The sequence below is a fragment of the Triplophysa rosa genome, linkage group LG23 (genome assembly GCF_024868665.1).
Source record: "Triplophysa rosa linkage group LG23, Trosa_1v2, whole genome shotgun sequence".
Lineage (NCBI taxonomy): Eukaryota > Metazoa > Chordata > Actinopteri > Cypriniformes > Nemacheilidae > Triplophysa > Triplophysa rosa.
Window position 1 is genome coordinate 10,435,974 of NC_079912.1, and position 12,281 is coordinate 10,448,254.

The 12,281-nt window shown below is 39.1% G+C and overlaps 1 protein-coding gene across 4 annotated transcripts in view; it reads right to left on the bottom strand.

The window, feature by feature from the left end:
- Positions 1–4,107: 4,107 nt before the first annotated feature.
- pou6f2 (POU class 6 homeobox 2) overlaps positions 4,108–12,281 on the bottom strand; it is a 100,457-nt gene continuing 92,283 nt past the window's right edge. For 3 of the 4 annotated variants that reach the window (XM_057322156.1, XM_057322157.1, XM_057322155.1), the window contains exon 10: positions 4,108–7,530. In XM_057322156.1, coding sequence (XP_057178139.1) covers positions 7,032–7,530 — 499 coding nt within the window. In that variant the 3' untranslated portion in view covers positions 4,108–7,031. The remainder of the gene's footprint in view (positions 7,531–12,281) is intronic. The other variant, XM_057322158.1, reaches the window with a different exon arrangement.

The window sequence follows — 12,281 nt, forward strand, 5'->3', positions numbered from 1 at the left end:
TCACATCTACATTTTAACAATTTGACATTTATTTTATGTTATGTTACTCTAAACAATTAGACCGGTGAAATATACAGTGACTCCTAATATATGACTCATCTTTGTTTTGTAAGTTTGTGTAATGTAACATGAAATTAATTATTATTTGCATGATTTTTACTTTAAACAAAGTGAAGCTCCCTTCGTTTTGTACCATATATTTTGATGGTTTCGTCAAACCTGTTGGCCTTAAAAGCAAATATTATGCACATGCCTTTCAGACATTTTTATTTCCCACTACTACTATACTTACTTAGAATACCAAGTAATTGAACATTTAGGCCTATTTATCCATTTATGGATGTGCAAAACATAAAAGTTACCCATCTATCAGTGCCCAAACACTTAATTTCAAGGGAATTTTGACTGTAGGTCAAATGAACTCTTTCAGATCTTAACACCGGATGACACCATCTTCCATCTCACAATTTTTAATGATTTCTTAGTTATTAAATAGCCGTTCTGCATTGCGTCGCACATCTCGCGTACAGGCCTGCAGTTGGCCTCACATCAGACGTTTCTGGCACGCGCTGAACACTAAAACGCCGCTAAAGATAAATGGAGCGGAGGGCAAATGGATCTGTTGTCCCAGTCACATCTCCATCAGCATCAGACGCGGGGGCATTATTTACCCTGCTGATAATGGAGAGGAGAGATGGACAAGGGGAGAGGATTGGGACGGGAGCCCATCCACTGACACCTCAGACAGGCTGTGAGCATCGGTAATTGCCCCTCCGGAGGCAACAAGGTGTGCACAAACAGCCGAGATGCCTGAGTGCCTATATATTTGTGTACGCGCCTCGGAGTGTGTGTACGTGCGTGATGCGCAGGGAAGCAACGGGCGCGAGAGAAAATCTGTGTCGTGTTGAGCGCAAGATACGGTAGACGCGTTTGAAGGATACGGCGACAGTTAATTTTCCAAGAACATCGTCTCGCCGCCCGTCCACTGCTGAGGAGATAAGGCGAGAAAGCACCTCTCCACTGATGGAAAAACAAAAAGGACAATTTAAAACCATCTGCATCTCGCGAACACGCACGCGTACACACAGTCGAATATTCTCGCTGAATGTCCTGACTGAAATTGAACGGTAATCCATTTGAGCTGCTGACATCTCATAATGTTTCTCCTCTCTCGTCTTTCCTGGCTCCTCTCTCAGGGCAATTTCTGACACTTGGGTGTTGAGAAACGTGTTCCGTTGAATATGAGGGGGTTCTGCTTATTTTGAGAAGCAGTGTGAAGTCTAGCATGAGGATAATTATTGCTTTCACTGCCCACAACGCATCGATCCAGATATGCTGCATTATCGAGGCCTTCTGCTTTTAAGAAAGCCTCTGTTTTTCATAACAGTGAAGTTTAATCGAGGAAAGCAGATTGAAAAGCATCTTGTGCTGAAGTAGCCTACATGGCCAGAAAACAAAACCCATCCAAATAGATTTGTTGACAGAATGTCACGACACACGTTGGTTTTTGAAGCCCAAATTATAGTTTTGTGCCTCTTTAGGCCATGTTCGTTATCTTTGAGGCCAATAAAACGCCAGCGTAGTCGTAAACATACAAAATAGAACTAAAGCTTATTGGCGTAAAGCTGCAGTCTGTAATATTGTTTGGTGAAACATAAACAAAAATCTGTTATTGAGCAAGTACATAAAACATAAAAGTACATAAACCTGTTCAAAACGTCCCCTAATCTTCACAACGGTAAGCTTTTATTAATGATTTAAAAGTTAAGCTGTCAGGTTGGATTTTGCGGAAAATGACATTTTGATGTAATTCAACTTACCTACTTAAAGAAGTTACTACTTCTTTGGATTACGTAAACAACGCTGGTTTAATTAAAATGTTAAACAAATATCTTTTAGATTTAATTATATATGTAAGGTAAAGAAAAATAGGAAACTGGAACGAAAGTGCTTCTGGACTAGTGTTTACATCCTTCGAATTGCAGGTCTAATTTTTGTGTTTGTGCACATTGACGCAATTTTGCCAGTTATAATTCGGCAAGATTCCATATATAGCAGCATTAATAACGTTATGCAAACAGATTTGGTCAAAAAAAGGTCACTAGAGTAAAAAATACTACATCTTCTACACAGGGGCGGACTGACCAGTAGGACATTCTGTCAAAGTCCAGAACGGCCGTCTGACCAGGGTCAGACCTAATATCCGGAGTATCAGAACTTTTCCTGGTGGGCCGCTAATGTATGGGGCCGGAATGGACGCTTGGGCCGGACTTTATTAATGCAAATGCACGCAAAGCGAAAGCATTAGCGAGACGGACACTTATACATGTAACGCAATGACATGTTACATACAATCCACCCCGTCGACAGGAGTGCATGGTAGAGGGCCGAGGTATGCCGAAAATGATCACCCCCGTTGACAGAAATGGGGAGGGTCGATGTGGGCTGAAAACTCCAGGGCCGTTTTTGCTTCCCAGTCCTCCCCTGCTTCTACACATTCTCTCAATGCCCCAGTCACATTTACCCAACTACACAACTTGACTTACTTGAAAAAAATCCTGTAATTGGCTCAAAAAACTGAGCTGTTGTACTCTGTTATCCTGCTGCTTTACACGGCAACGTTTTGAAAGGCTTCAGGCTGAACGCCGAAGACAATGGTTGCAAAAATAGCACGTCTCTGCGCGTTCATTACAGAGCTAATGGAAAAAATGATGAAATGGGACGACAAAACAAAAGAATATCAAATACGGCAACTTTTAGCTGGCAACTTAAAAATACATCTGCTACTTTTGAAACGACGAAGAGTGGGATGGAATAAAAGAGGACAGCACAAACATCTTCAACATCAGTTCTCAGCCTAATATTAATAATTTATGTTGTGTGTGCTTCTTTATGATTAATATTTATTTATTTACCGCTCTTCAATTTGCCAGCCAGTCAAGCTTTCAAAGGCTTCACGGACAAGAGAAACCTTCTCAAACTTCAGAGTTTACTTTCAAAAGGCTTTCAGAAGAGAATGTGCTCTCTCTCTCGCTCTCTTTCTCTTGGAGAGATGGCTCATTATTGTTATCTGTTGCAGTGAAGAGATGAAATATTGATGTGAAATAACCCTGGCGTGCATTTCTCTCTATTGACCCTATGGAAATCTAAATGAATTGCTGCTGACCCTGGGAGCCCGTGGGCCGTCGCTTTGCTTTACTGTGCGAGTTCTGTATTGAAAGCTTGTTCGGCAAAATGGAAAAGGTTGTCTGTGTGACTCCTTATACTTTGAATCGGTGATTATGTGGAAAGACGGCACATTACAAAGGAGAGAATTGAAAGGCAAACATTGTTCTGAGCAAGAGTCAAATCACTTAATAAAATGGCTTAAACAGTGATGTAATGTGTAATTTAATGGCACTGTTCTGCTCCGTAATACTTTGAAAAGCAACTCTTGTGAAACCATACTGATGTGTCACAAAACAAAACATCTAAATGACGAGTTTTTTGTAATTGAAGAAAGTTGATCACATCATGATTTATATATATATTTTTAAGTATACAGCTGCGGAAAATTAATTAAAAACTATTTTACAATTTAACATTTATTTATATGTATGTGTTTAGGTAAAATGATCATTTTTGTTTCATTCTGTGAACTACTAACAATATTTCTTCCAAATTTCAAATAAAAATATTGTTTCTATTTGCATTTATTTGCAGAAAATGACGACCGGAGAAACAGGTTAAAATAACAGAAAAGATGCTCTGCAGTATTTGAGGTCTGAAAAAATACAAAGAAGTTTTCATGTATCTTGTCATGCTGTCAGCCTTTTACATTGCTTTATGTCACTCCTGAGCTTTTGATTTCTGACACTCGACCGGAATGGCCACAATACATCTAGGAATGCTGATTAAATGGAAATTTGGAATGGTCTTAATTGTTTCTGCGGCTGTATATTATAAAAAACATTATTATTGTAGTTGCTTGGTATCAGTACATATTTGATTTTTCCCCTTTAGATATAAAAAATCTTGAAAAATGTTTTTACTGTTTTAATTCAGTTTTCTTGAATAAAATCCTGATATATGTAAGAAATGCAACCATTTGTGTTTCATGTCAAACAATTGTTTATTATTAATTATTATGGTACAAATTAATGTGACAGACTTGAAGCTGTTAAGAAATACACAAAGTGCAGCTTAACTGACCGAACAGATATTGCTCTATATAATACATACAGTTTTCAGTCTATAAAATTAAAGCATCCTTAGCAGGTTGATCAGCTTTGGTTTCGAGGTCTTCAGAGTAATAACAATGTTAACGTTTCAAAGTCGACTTCACGTGTGTCTGTGTGTTCATATATGTATACCAATGTGTTTTCTTCAATAAAGCTTCCATCATCTTTCAAAAACAACTGAATTGAACCGCAACGTTCTCTTTGTTCCTCATTTATACAGGCAATAAAACTCAAAAAATGTGCAGTACATTGCAAAGAGAGAGAAACAAAATGTAATGCAGAAAGCAAACGGTAAGAAAAAGAGAAAGAAACTCATGTTCTATCTAGAATGCTCTATACATGTGACCCTGAAAAAAAGCACATCCAAAGAAAATCAGGTGCATGGTTGTTAAAAACTACTTACAAACATTTACAGTACACATTGTTTTTGTTGTCATGACATTTTTCACCACTTACCAGGACAGTGCTGAGGTAATTTTAATGATATAATCCATTTAATCCATTTTCTGTTACATATTTCAAGATTGTCAGCAACGTTTAGCCATTTCTCTGTACATTGTGCATATAACTATTGAGCTTTGGTCCAGCATTGAAAAGATGAGCAAAGGCAGAACGTAGATTCTCGTCTCTCGGGTTTAATTTTTGGTTACAGCTTTGTTTTTCTTAAGCCTGTATACCTGTAGCGCTTTCCCACCACACCGATTCATGACAATGAAAGAGAAGGGAAGAATTTGATCTCATACAGTATGATTTAACTTACTTTGACAATGGTTCAATTATAAAAATGTAAATCAAGATTTGGCGTTGAAAACCAGACTTTTCTTCCTGTATCTACAATAAGAGCAAATGTCCATATGTGACCCTGGATCACAAAACCAGTCTTAAGTAGCGCGGGAACATTTTTAGTAAAAGACAAAACAACATTGTGTGGGTCAAAATTATCGATTTTTCTTTTATGCCAAAAATCATTAGGATATTAAGTAAAGATCATGTTCCATGAAGATATTTTGTAAATTTCCTACCTTAAATTTATAAAAACTTTATTTTTGTGAGTGGATGGTCTGCCAACAACTTCAACAACAATTTTCTCAATATTTTGATTTTTTTGCTCTCTCAGATTCCTGAATTTTAAACGGTTGTATCTCAGCCAGATATTGTCCTATTCAACTCATACATCTATATAAATATTATTTATTCAGCTTTCAGATTATTTAAAAATCTCAATTTCGAAAAATTGACCCATAAGATTGGTTTTGTTGTCCAGGGTCACATATGTACAACATTTGAAGAAATACATCAAAAGATTTTCTTTGTTCTTGTTATTTACGGTTCAGTGTTGATGGATAAATGAACTCTTGTAAAGTTATGAGATCAAAAACAAATCAATTAAATATTCGCCTGCGGTGTCAATAAATAACGTGAGGAATTAACCATGTTTGTATTGAGCATTCTGAGCATCTTAAATACATTTTTGCATGTTTGTTTGTAGAGTTATGTGTTTGGACAATGTTTAAATGCAATACATCTACAACAGAAACACTCTTATGATAGCCGTCATGTTACAAGAAAGGAAAAGATCTGAATGATCTGTAAACAAATCCTTTGATGTCTTGTTGTCCTAATTTCAAGTAAAATTAGCAGTAAATAAATGAAATTTATGAAAATAATGAAATAATGTATTAATTTAATAATTTGTTAAATAATTTATTCAATGAATAATAAATTAAAATCATACAAAATAATAAGTGTAATCTAAAGATGGGCTCAATGTCACTAATTTGCAGAAATATCCTCCATCTGTATCTTTATAACTGACAAACTGTTATAGAGTTTCACATAAAAAAGTGATTCATTTTTAAACTTCTTTTAGCATTAAAGTAATGAAACATACACACAATCATAAGAAAAAAATAACTTTCATAACTCAAGGTATTCAAAACTGTTGTTCAATTCACCCCATTTGCTTGTTTTGTGTGTATATCTATCTATATATACTGTACTGTATATATAAATTAACCCGTGGTTTTGGTGATAAACTGAAAAAGAAAAAATAAGGTAAGTGGTTTGAGAAGGTTTAGGCCAAGGTATGAAACAAGTCCTTGGGCCAAATATTGTTTTCTTTGGCTAGGAGGCTTTGGCAACACCATGAAGTAGCTTTAAACACAGCTGTGATGAATGTGGATGTCTACGCTATATTCACTGAGAATCTCTTATACCCCATTCCTGCCACCTGCAGTCTTTCATAAAACAGATGAGATGACAACGACAGAGAATGGCCTCGTACGGACGGCAGAAATGCACCATAACAGACAATTTTGAAATAAAGATATTTTTGGAACTTGGTGACAGATTAGCATATTTACATAAAACCCCAAAGTGATCAAATAAAAAAAGAATGAATGTCACACCCCTCTACCCCACCACACAAATATTTTTCTTGTCCCCCCCCCCGTTCGGTAAAAATGTAAAACACATTTACAATATAAAAAAACTCAGGAATCAGATGCAACAAACTTTGGTAAGTAGTTTCTTCAACATCCTCGTTTTAAATATGATCCTTGTTCTTATCTCTTTCCTTGAGAAATCTCTTGAGAAAACCCTCAAGTACTGTTTTTTTTTCATTCCCATACAACTTTTTTTCTAATCTTTTTTGGTTTTTGCTTTTGTTTCTCGCTTCATGATGTCACTGACAATATTTCTTTTTGCTTTAGTTGACAGTCTATCCAGTAGGTGGTACATTGGACAGTAATGATCCCAGTTTTTAATTCCAGACGTTTCATCAACGGTGTCTATATGTCGTGTCATGTAGAGCTAAGGATGTTCCTCCATATTGTCAACCATAGGGTCCATAGGTGCTCCGAGCTCGGGTTGTTTCAGCCGTTTTATAGTGTTTTTCAAGGCTTGCCTCTTATTGCAGAACCACACCCGCACCACCTCGCGATCATAGTTTAGTTTCTCGGCGATCTCCGTCATCTCCTGACCGGAGGGGTGAGTATTCTTCTCGAAGTGGCTGTTGAGGATTTCCAGTGCCTGCGGCGTGAAAGAGGTCCGCCGCTTGCGCTTTTTGGAGGGCTCGCTGCCGATAAACTCGGTCAGGTTCTGCATACCGGAGCGATGGCGGGCTTCCGCCTCGGCCATCCAGCGCTCCAGCACGGGCTTAATCTTCTGGGCGCTTTTAGGGGTGATGTCCAACTTCTCGAACCTGGCAGGATATAAAAGGCCAGGATTCAGTTTGCCTGTCAGACTGCTAGCTATAGTGTTCTCTTGGGCTTCCTGTGGTAGGAAAAAGTGGCTTCTCAGGATGGTGTGTCTGGGGGAGAATTGAGAGAGAACAAGCTTACTCATGTGCCCTGACTGGGCGAGGGGTTTCCTATCTCAGGACGGGCCTCTTGGTTCAAGCCGCCAATGAGACAGAGAGTTTAGGAGTCTCACTTCCTTGTTCCATCAGCAATTGCATGCTGGGAAATGTAATATAAAGCCAAATATTGTCGTATTATATTTTGACTCTCTGTAGCGGCATAAAAGCAAGAGGACACGTCCACAGGCTGGTCCAAAAACAATCACGACTTCAATTTATCGGCCTTGCATTTTTCTTCTCTAACTGTTCTACACAGGCAAATCCACACATAGCGTCACATAAAATTCTCTTTTTTCACATAGATTTTAATACGTATTGTCAAAGCATGCAATAAAACATTCAAAGCATTATTAATTCACCAACGGCCTGAATTATTCACTTAAATGCACACACATTTGAATACTTTTCCTGACGCTCATTAAATGTTTAACGCTAATACATTTTCACTTTTTTTGAATATGTCTGCAAGTTTATGTGCTCTCCGGGGAGGAAAATCACGGTAATTGTTTAACTTCTCGCTGTGGCACTGCACCAGAAGCATTCAGTTATACTTTTTGTTTTCTGCACAAAAACAAAACTGGGAAATCAAATTTATCACAGTAAATGGTTTTACACTGGTTTAAGCCCTCCAAAAGACTACAGCAAAATGTCACATGCTGTTACAAGAGTTTTCTGGAAAGAGTTTATGTTATGTGATTTGTTTTTGTCTATAGTGTTACAGACAGCAGCAGATGTAATAATTATTTGAATATTGATAAAAATAAACTCAATGATCATTTTAATATAATGTAATGATAATTGTTTTTATTAAAATAATAACAATCATGTATGGGATATCAAAAATAAATATGATAACAAGCTTTTAAAGAGCTAAAAAAATGTTTGTTGCTGACACCAAGAGTGTGTATTTTAGCGCCCATTCCTGTCATTTTCGAATAAAATGACAGATAAATGGTTAATATCGTCGCTGTCTTTTCAAAACCTTGGATGTTTTTTCAGGAAATAGAAAAAAAACATTAAATACTATGTTGTCAAAGTTGACAAGCACTTTTTAATATTTTTTATTCGTTAGATATTTGTAAAACCCAGTGACAAACATAAAGGGTATAGAGGGTGATAATAATGATTTATGGCAAAAAAATTAAATCACGAAATATGGAGATATGAGCTTTCAGAAGGACAGCGGCTTTATGAAAGAGATAAATTGTACATAATCCCGTTTATTACATACATGAGTGAATTATTGAATATGAAATTTTTTTTAAAATATTTTATTAGCTCATTTATAATTAATGCAAATCTTTGCAAGATAAACCTCTATATTTTTTAGTCAAGAAAGGAACTCCTGCTGTTAAATATGTATTTATAAAACTTTAATAAAATACATTTTAATAACATTTAAATAAACTATGTATTAATACAATTTTAATAAAATATGTATTAATAAATGTTATTCTACAATACGTCCTGTTAGTCATTTTGTTTATTGTTGGGTTCATACATTTTTATGTTTGATTTTATGGGACATTTTTGTTACCTTTCTACACTAAACAATTTTGGCGATGTGTTCAGTCCCCACTTCATGTCCAATGTTAAATCTGGATTGTGAAGCAAAACCACGTGAGACCCGTCGACCCAAATCCTGTGTTATCAATCCAGCTACAGAGTATCAATACCGAACATCCGTGATCTTTTACCTCCACTGAAAGTAGTGATGTCTCACACATGCTTTAATGGAGAGATGTTTCAGTGAGTTCTGACCCGCACACCTATCTAACACATGGACATCTGTCAGCCCAGAAAAGCCCAGCTGTGCGAGATGGGGATGAGGGGCTTGAGAGGTGAACCTCTGCTTTAAAACAACACATAGTCTCTGTTGGTCCTGAACTCCAAGACGGGCTCCTGTGAGGAGACCTTTGATGGAATCTTAACTGGCATTTGAAAAGACGCCTGAAGCAGGGGCAAAGGCCCTCGCTCTCTCAGGTCCTCAAACGCACGAGAGACGTTTTCTCGACATAGGGTTGAGTGACAGTTAAATCCAGCCGAGCAGGAAACAACAGCCGAGTCATGCCATATTGAGGCGCTGACTTATTTATTAAGCCACGTTTTATTGGATTTATTACATTTACGGCAACAAAACCAACGAGGTGTCAAAAAGTTTGGCATCAGGTTGAACAAGAAAAGACAAACTGCAGGGCATGTAATGATGCTAATGCAGGTGGATCAGTCAGACAATGTATTGATTGTCAGTTTGTTTTTTATTTTTGCCACTTACTATATTTTGCTGTACTGTATCAGTGATGGTTATTCACAATTTAGCTCTTTTCATCTCCGTGTTCAACCAGTGACAGATGATGGGAGTATTTAAAAACACTCTTTTTGCAGTTCTGCTTGTACGGAATTACAGACACTACAGGAGTTGTTTTATTTTTTGCATAATATTTGTTTTATGCAGAACTACTTATTTTTTTACAAAATAAAGTTTTCACTTCATCTCCTTTAAAATGTACTAATGATTTTATGTTATTTTTGGGGTTTGATTTGCTTGCAATATTACAAAATGCTTGGACTTCCTATCACAGTTTATCTCTCTTCTGTTTAACGTCAGCACTGTAAAAATGCAAGCAAAGATCTATTGGTTTAACTGCTCTAAATATGTGACCCTGGATTACAAAACCAGTCTTAAGTAGCACGGGAACATTTTAGTAATAGCCAAAAATACATTGTATGGGTCAAAATTATCGTTTTTTTTTATGCCAAAAATCATTAGGATATGGAGGAAAGATCATGTTCCATGAAGTTAATAAATAAATAATAAATAAATAATAAATAAAATAATAAATAAAATAAATTTCCTACCGTAAATATATCAAAACTTTATATTTGTGAGTAATATGCTATGCTAAGGACTTCTTTGGACAACTTTTAAGGAGATTTTCTCAATATTTAGATTTTTTTGCACCCTCAGATTCCTGATTTTCAAACAGATGTATCTCTGCCAAATATCGTCCTATCCTAACAAACCATACATCAATGGAAAACATCCCTGATGGAGGGAACGAGACGTTGTGTTGAGAGACAGACTGGGGTGTGATCTTGAGAACCTATCATCTCCAAGAGGTATTTAAAATGCCAATGGGCTTGGCGAATGGCACACGTACGCCATTCCCCACCCCGTGCATACGGGTATAAAAGGGAGGTGGCGGTGGTCATTCACTCATCTTTTTGGGCTGAGGAACCTGAGAGACATTTCGCGGTTGCTGCAGCGGGTCGGCGAAGCGTTGTGGTTCCCCTCCATCAGGGAACGGAGGTTACAGTCGTAACAGAGACGTTCCCCTTCAGTCGGTCTCTCGACGTTGTGATGAGAGGGGACCTATCTTTACACGCCATGGCGCTGAGCCGTATCACGACCTCAAGTGGAGCCACATTGACTAGACTAGCGAGTCACAAGTGAGCGCTACTGCGAGACGTAATCTTCCAGTGGGATCAGTACTTAGTAGCATACCCTGAGAGGCTTGTACCGATGGCCGTCACGGATTGTGGCGTTCGTCTCTATTAGCGAGATGCCGCCCAGCACCATAAGGAACACTGAGGAAACACTGCAGTCCTCGTTGAAGAGTGTGCTATGGAGGCCACTTCCTACCACAAGGGGAGGTTACATGTGGAGACACCAACATGGTCTCACCGGTGGGGAGAACAACATATCTCGCAAGTGAGCCAAGATAAGCCAGTCGTCGAGATAGTTGAGTATCCGCACGCCTTGCTCCCTGAGGGGAGCTAAGGCAGCCTCTACGATCTGGGTAAAAACCCGTGGATACAGGGTCAGACTGAAAGGGCAGGACCTTGTACTGATATGCTCGTCTCTCGACGCGAACCGCAGGAACGGCCGGTGTCGAGGGAGGATGGAGACGTGGAAGAACGCGTCCTTCAGGTCGATTTCCACGAACCAGTCTTGGTGATGAACCAACTCCTAGATGCGCTTCTGCGTCAGCATCCTGAATGGCAGCTTGTGTAGGTGCTTGTTCAGGGAGCGCAAATTCAGAATAGGGCGCAGCCCCCCACCTTTCTTGGGCACTGTGAAGTACGGGCTGTAAAACCCGGAAGACATCTCGGTTAGAGGGACGGGTTCGATTGCACCTTTCGCCAGAAGGGCGGCACTACGCAAGGTTGAGCCACAGATGTCTCCCTTGGACCACTATCGTGGACGTCGTCCGACCCAGAGCACCCTCCATGACCTTCGTCGCACGAGGTGCGAGGCCGGAGGCTGTGCGCAGCCGGGTCGGTCTTCCCATCAACCAGATCTTAACGCTTTGACTTATGACCCGATGGGTCGCCATAGCATTATGAACCTGATGGACCGCCATAGCGTGGAGGGCGGAGACAGTTTAACCCACAGCATCGTAAGTCTTCGACACGTGTCTAAGCTTACATGCCCTGGAAGAGAGCCTTGGTTGACCCCTCCAAGTGGCAGCATCTGCGGTGCACTGCGACTGCACATTCCACCTGGGGGACGTCTACATATCCCTTAGCTGCCCCACCGTCCAGGGAAGTAACAGCTCCTGAGCCCGTCAGACGGGAACGCGCCGCGAACAGCATATTCCACATCTTTGTGAGCTCCTCATGCACCTCCTGGTCAGCCGCGAGCGTTCCTGGGAGGGCGGGGCCACTGCAACCCTCTTCTTGGGCTCGACCACCTGGGGGCA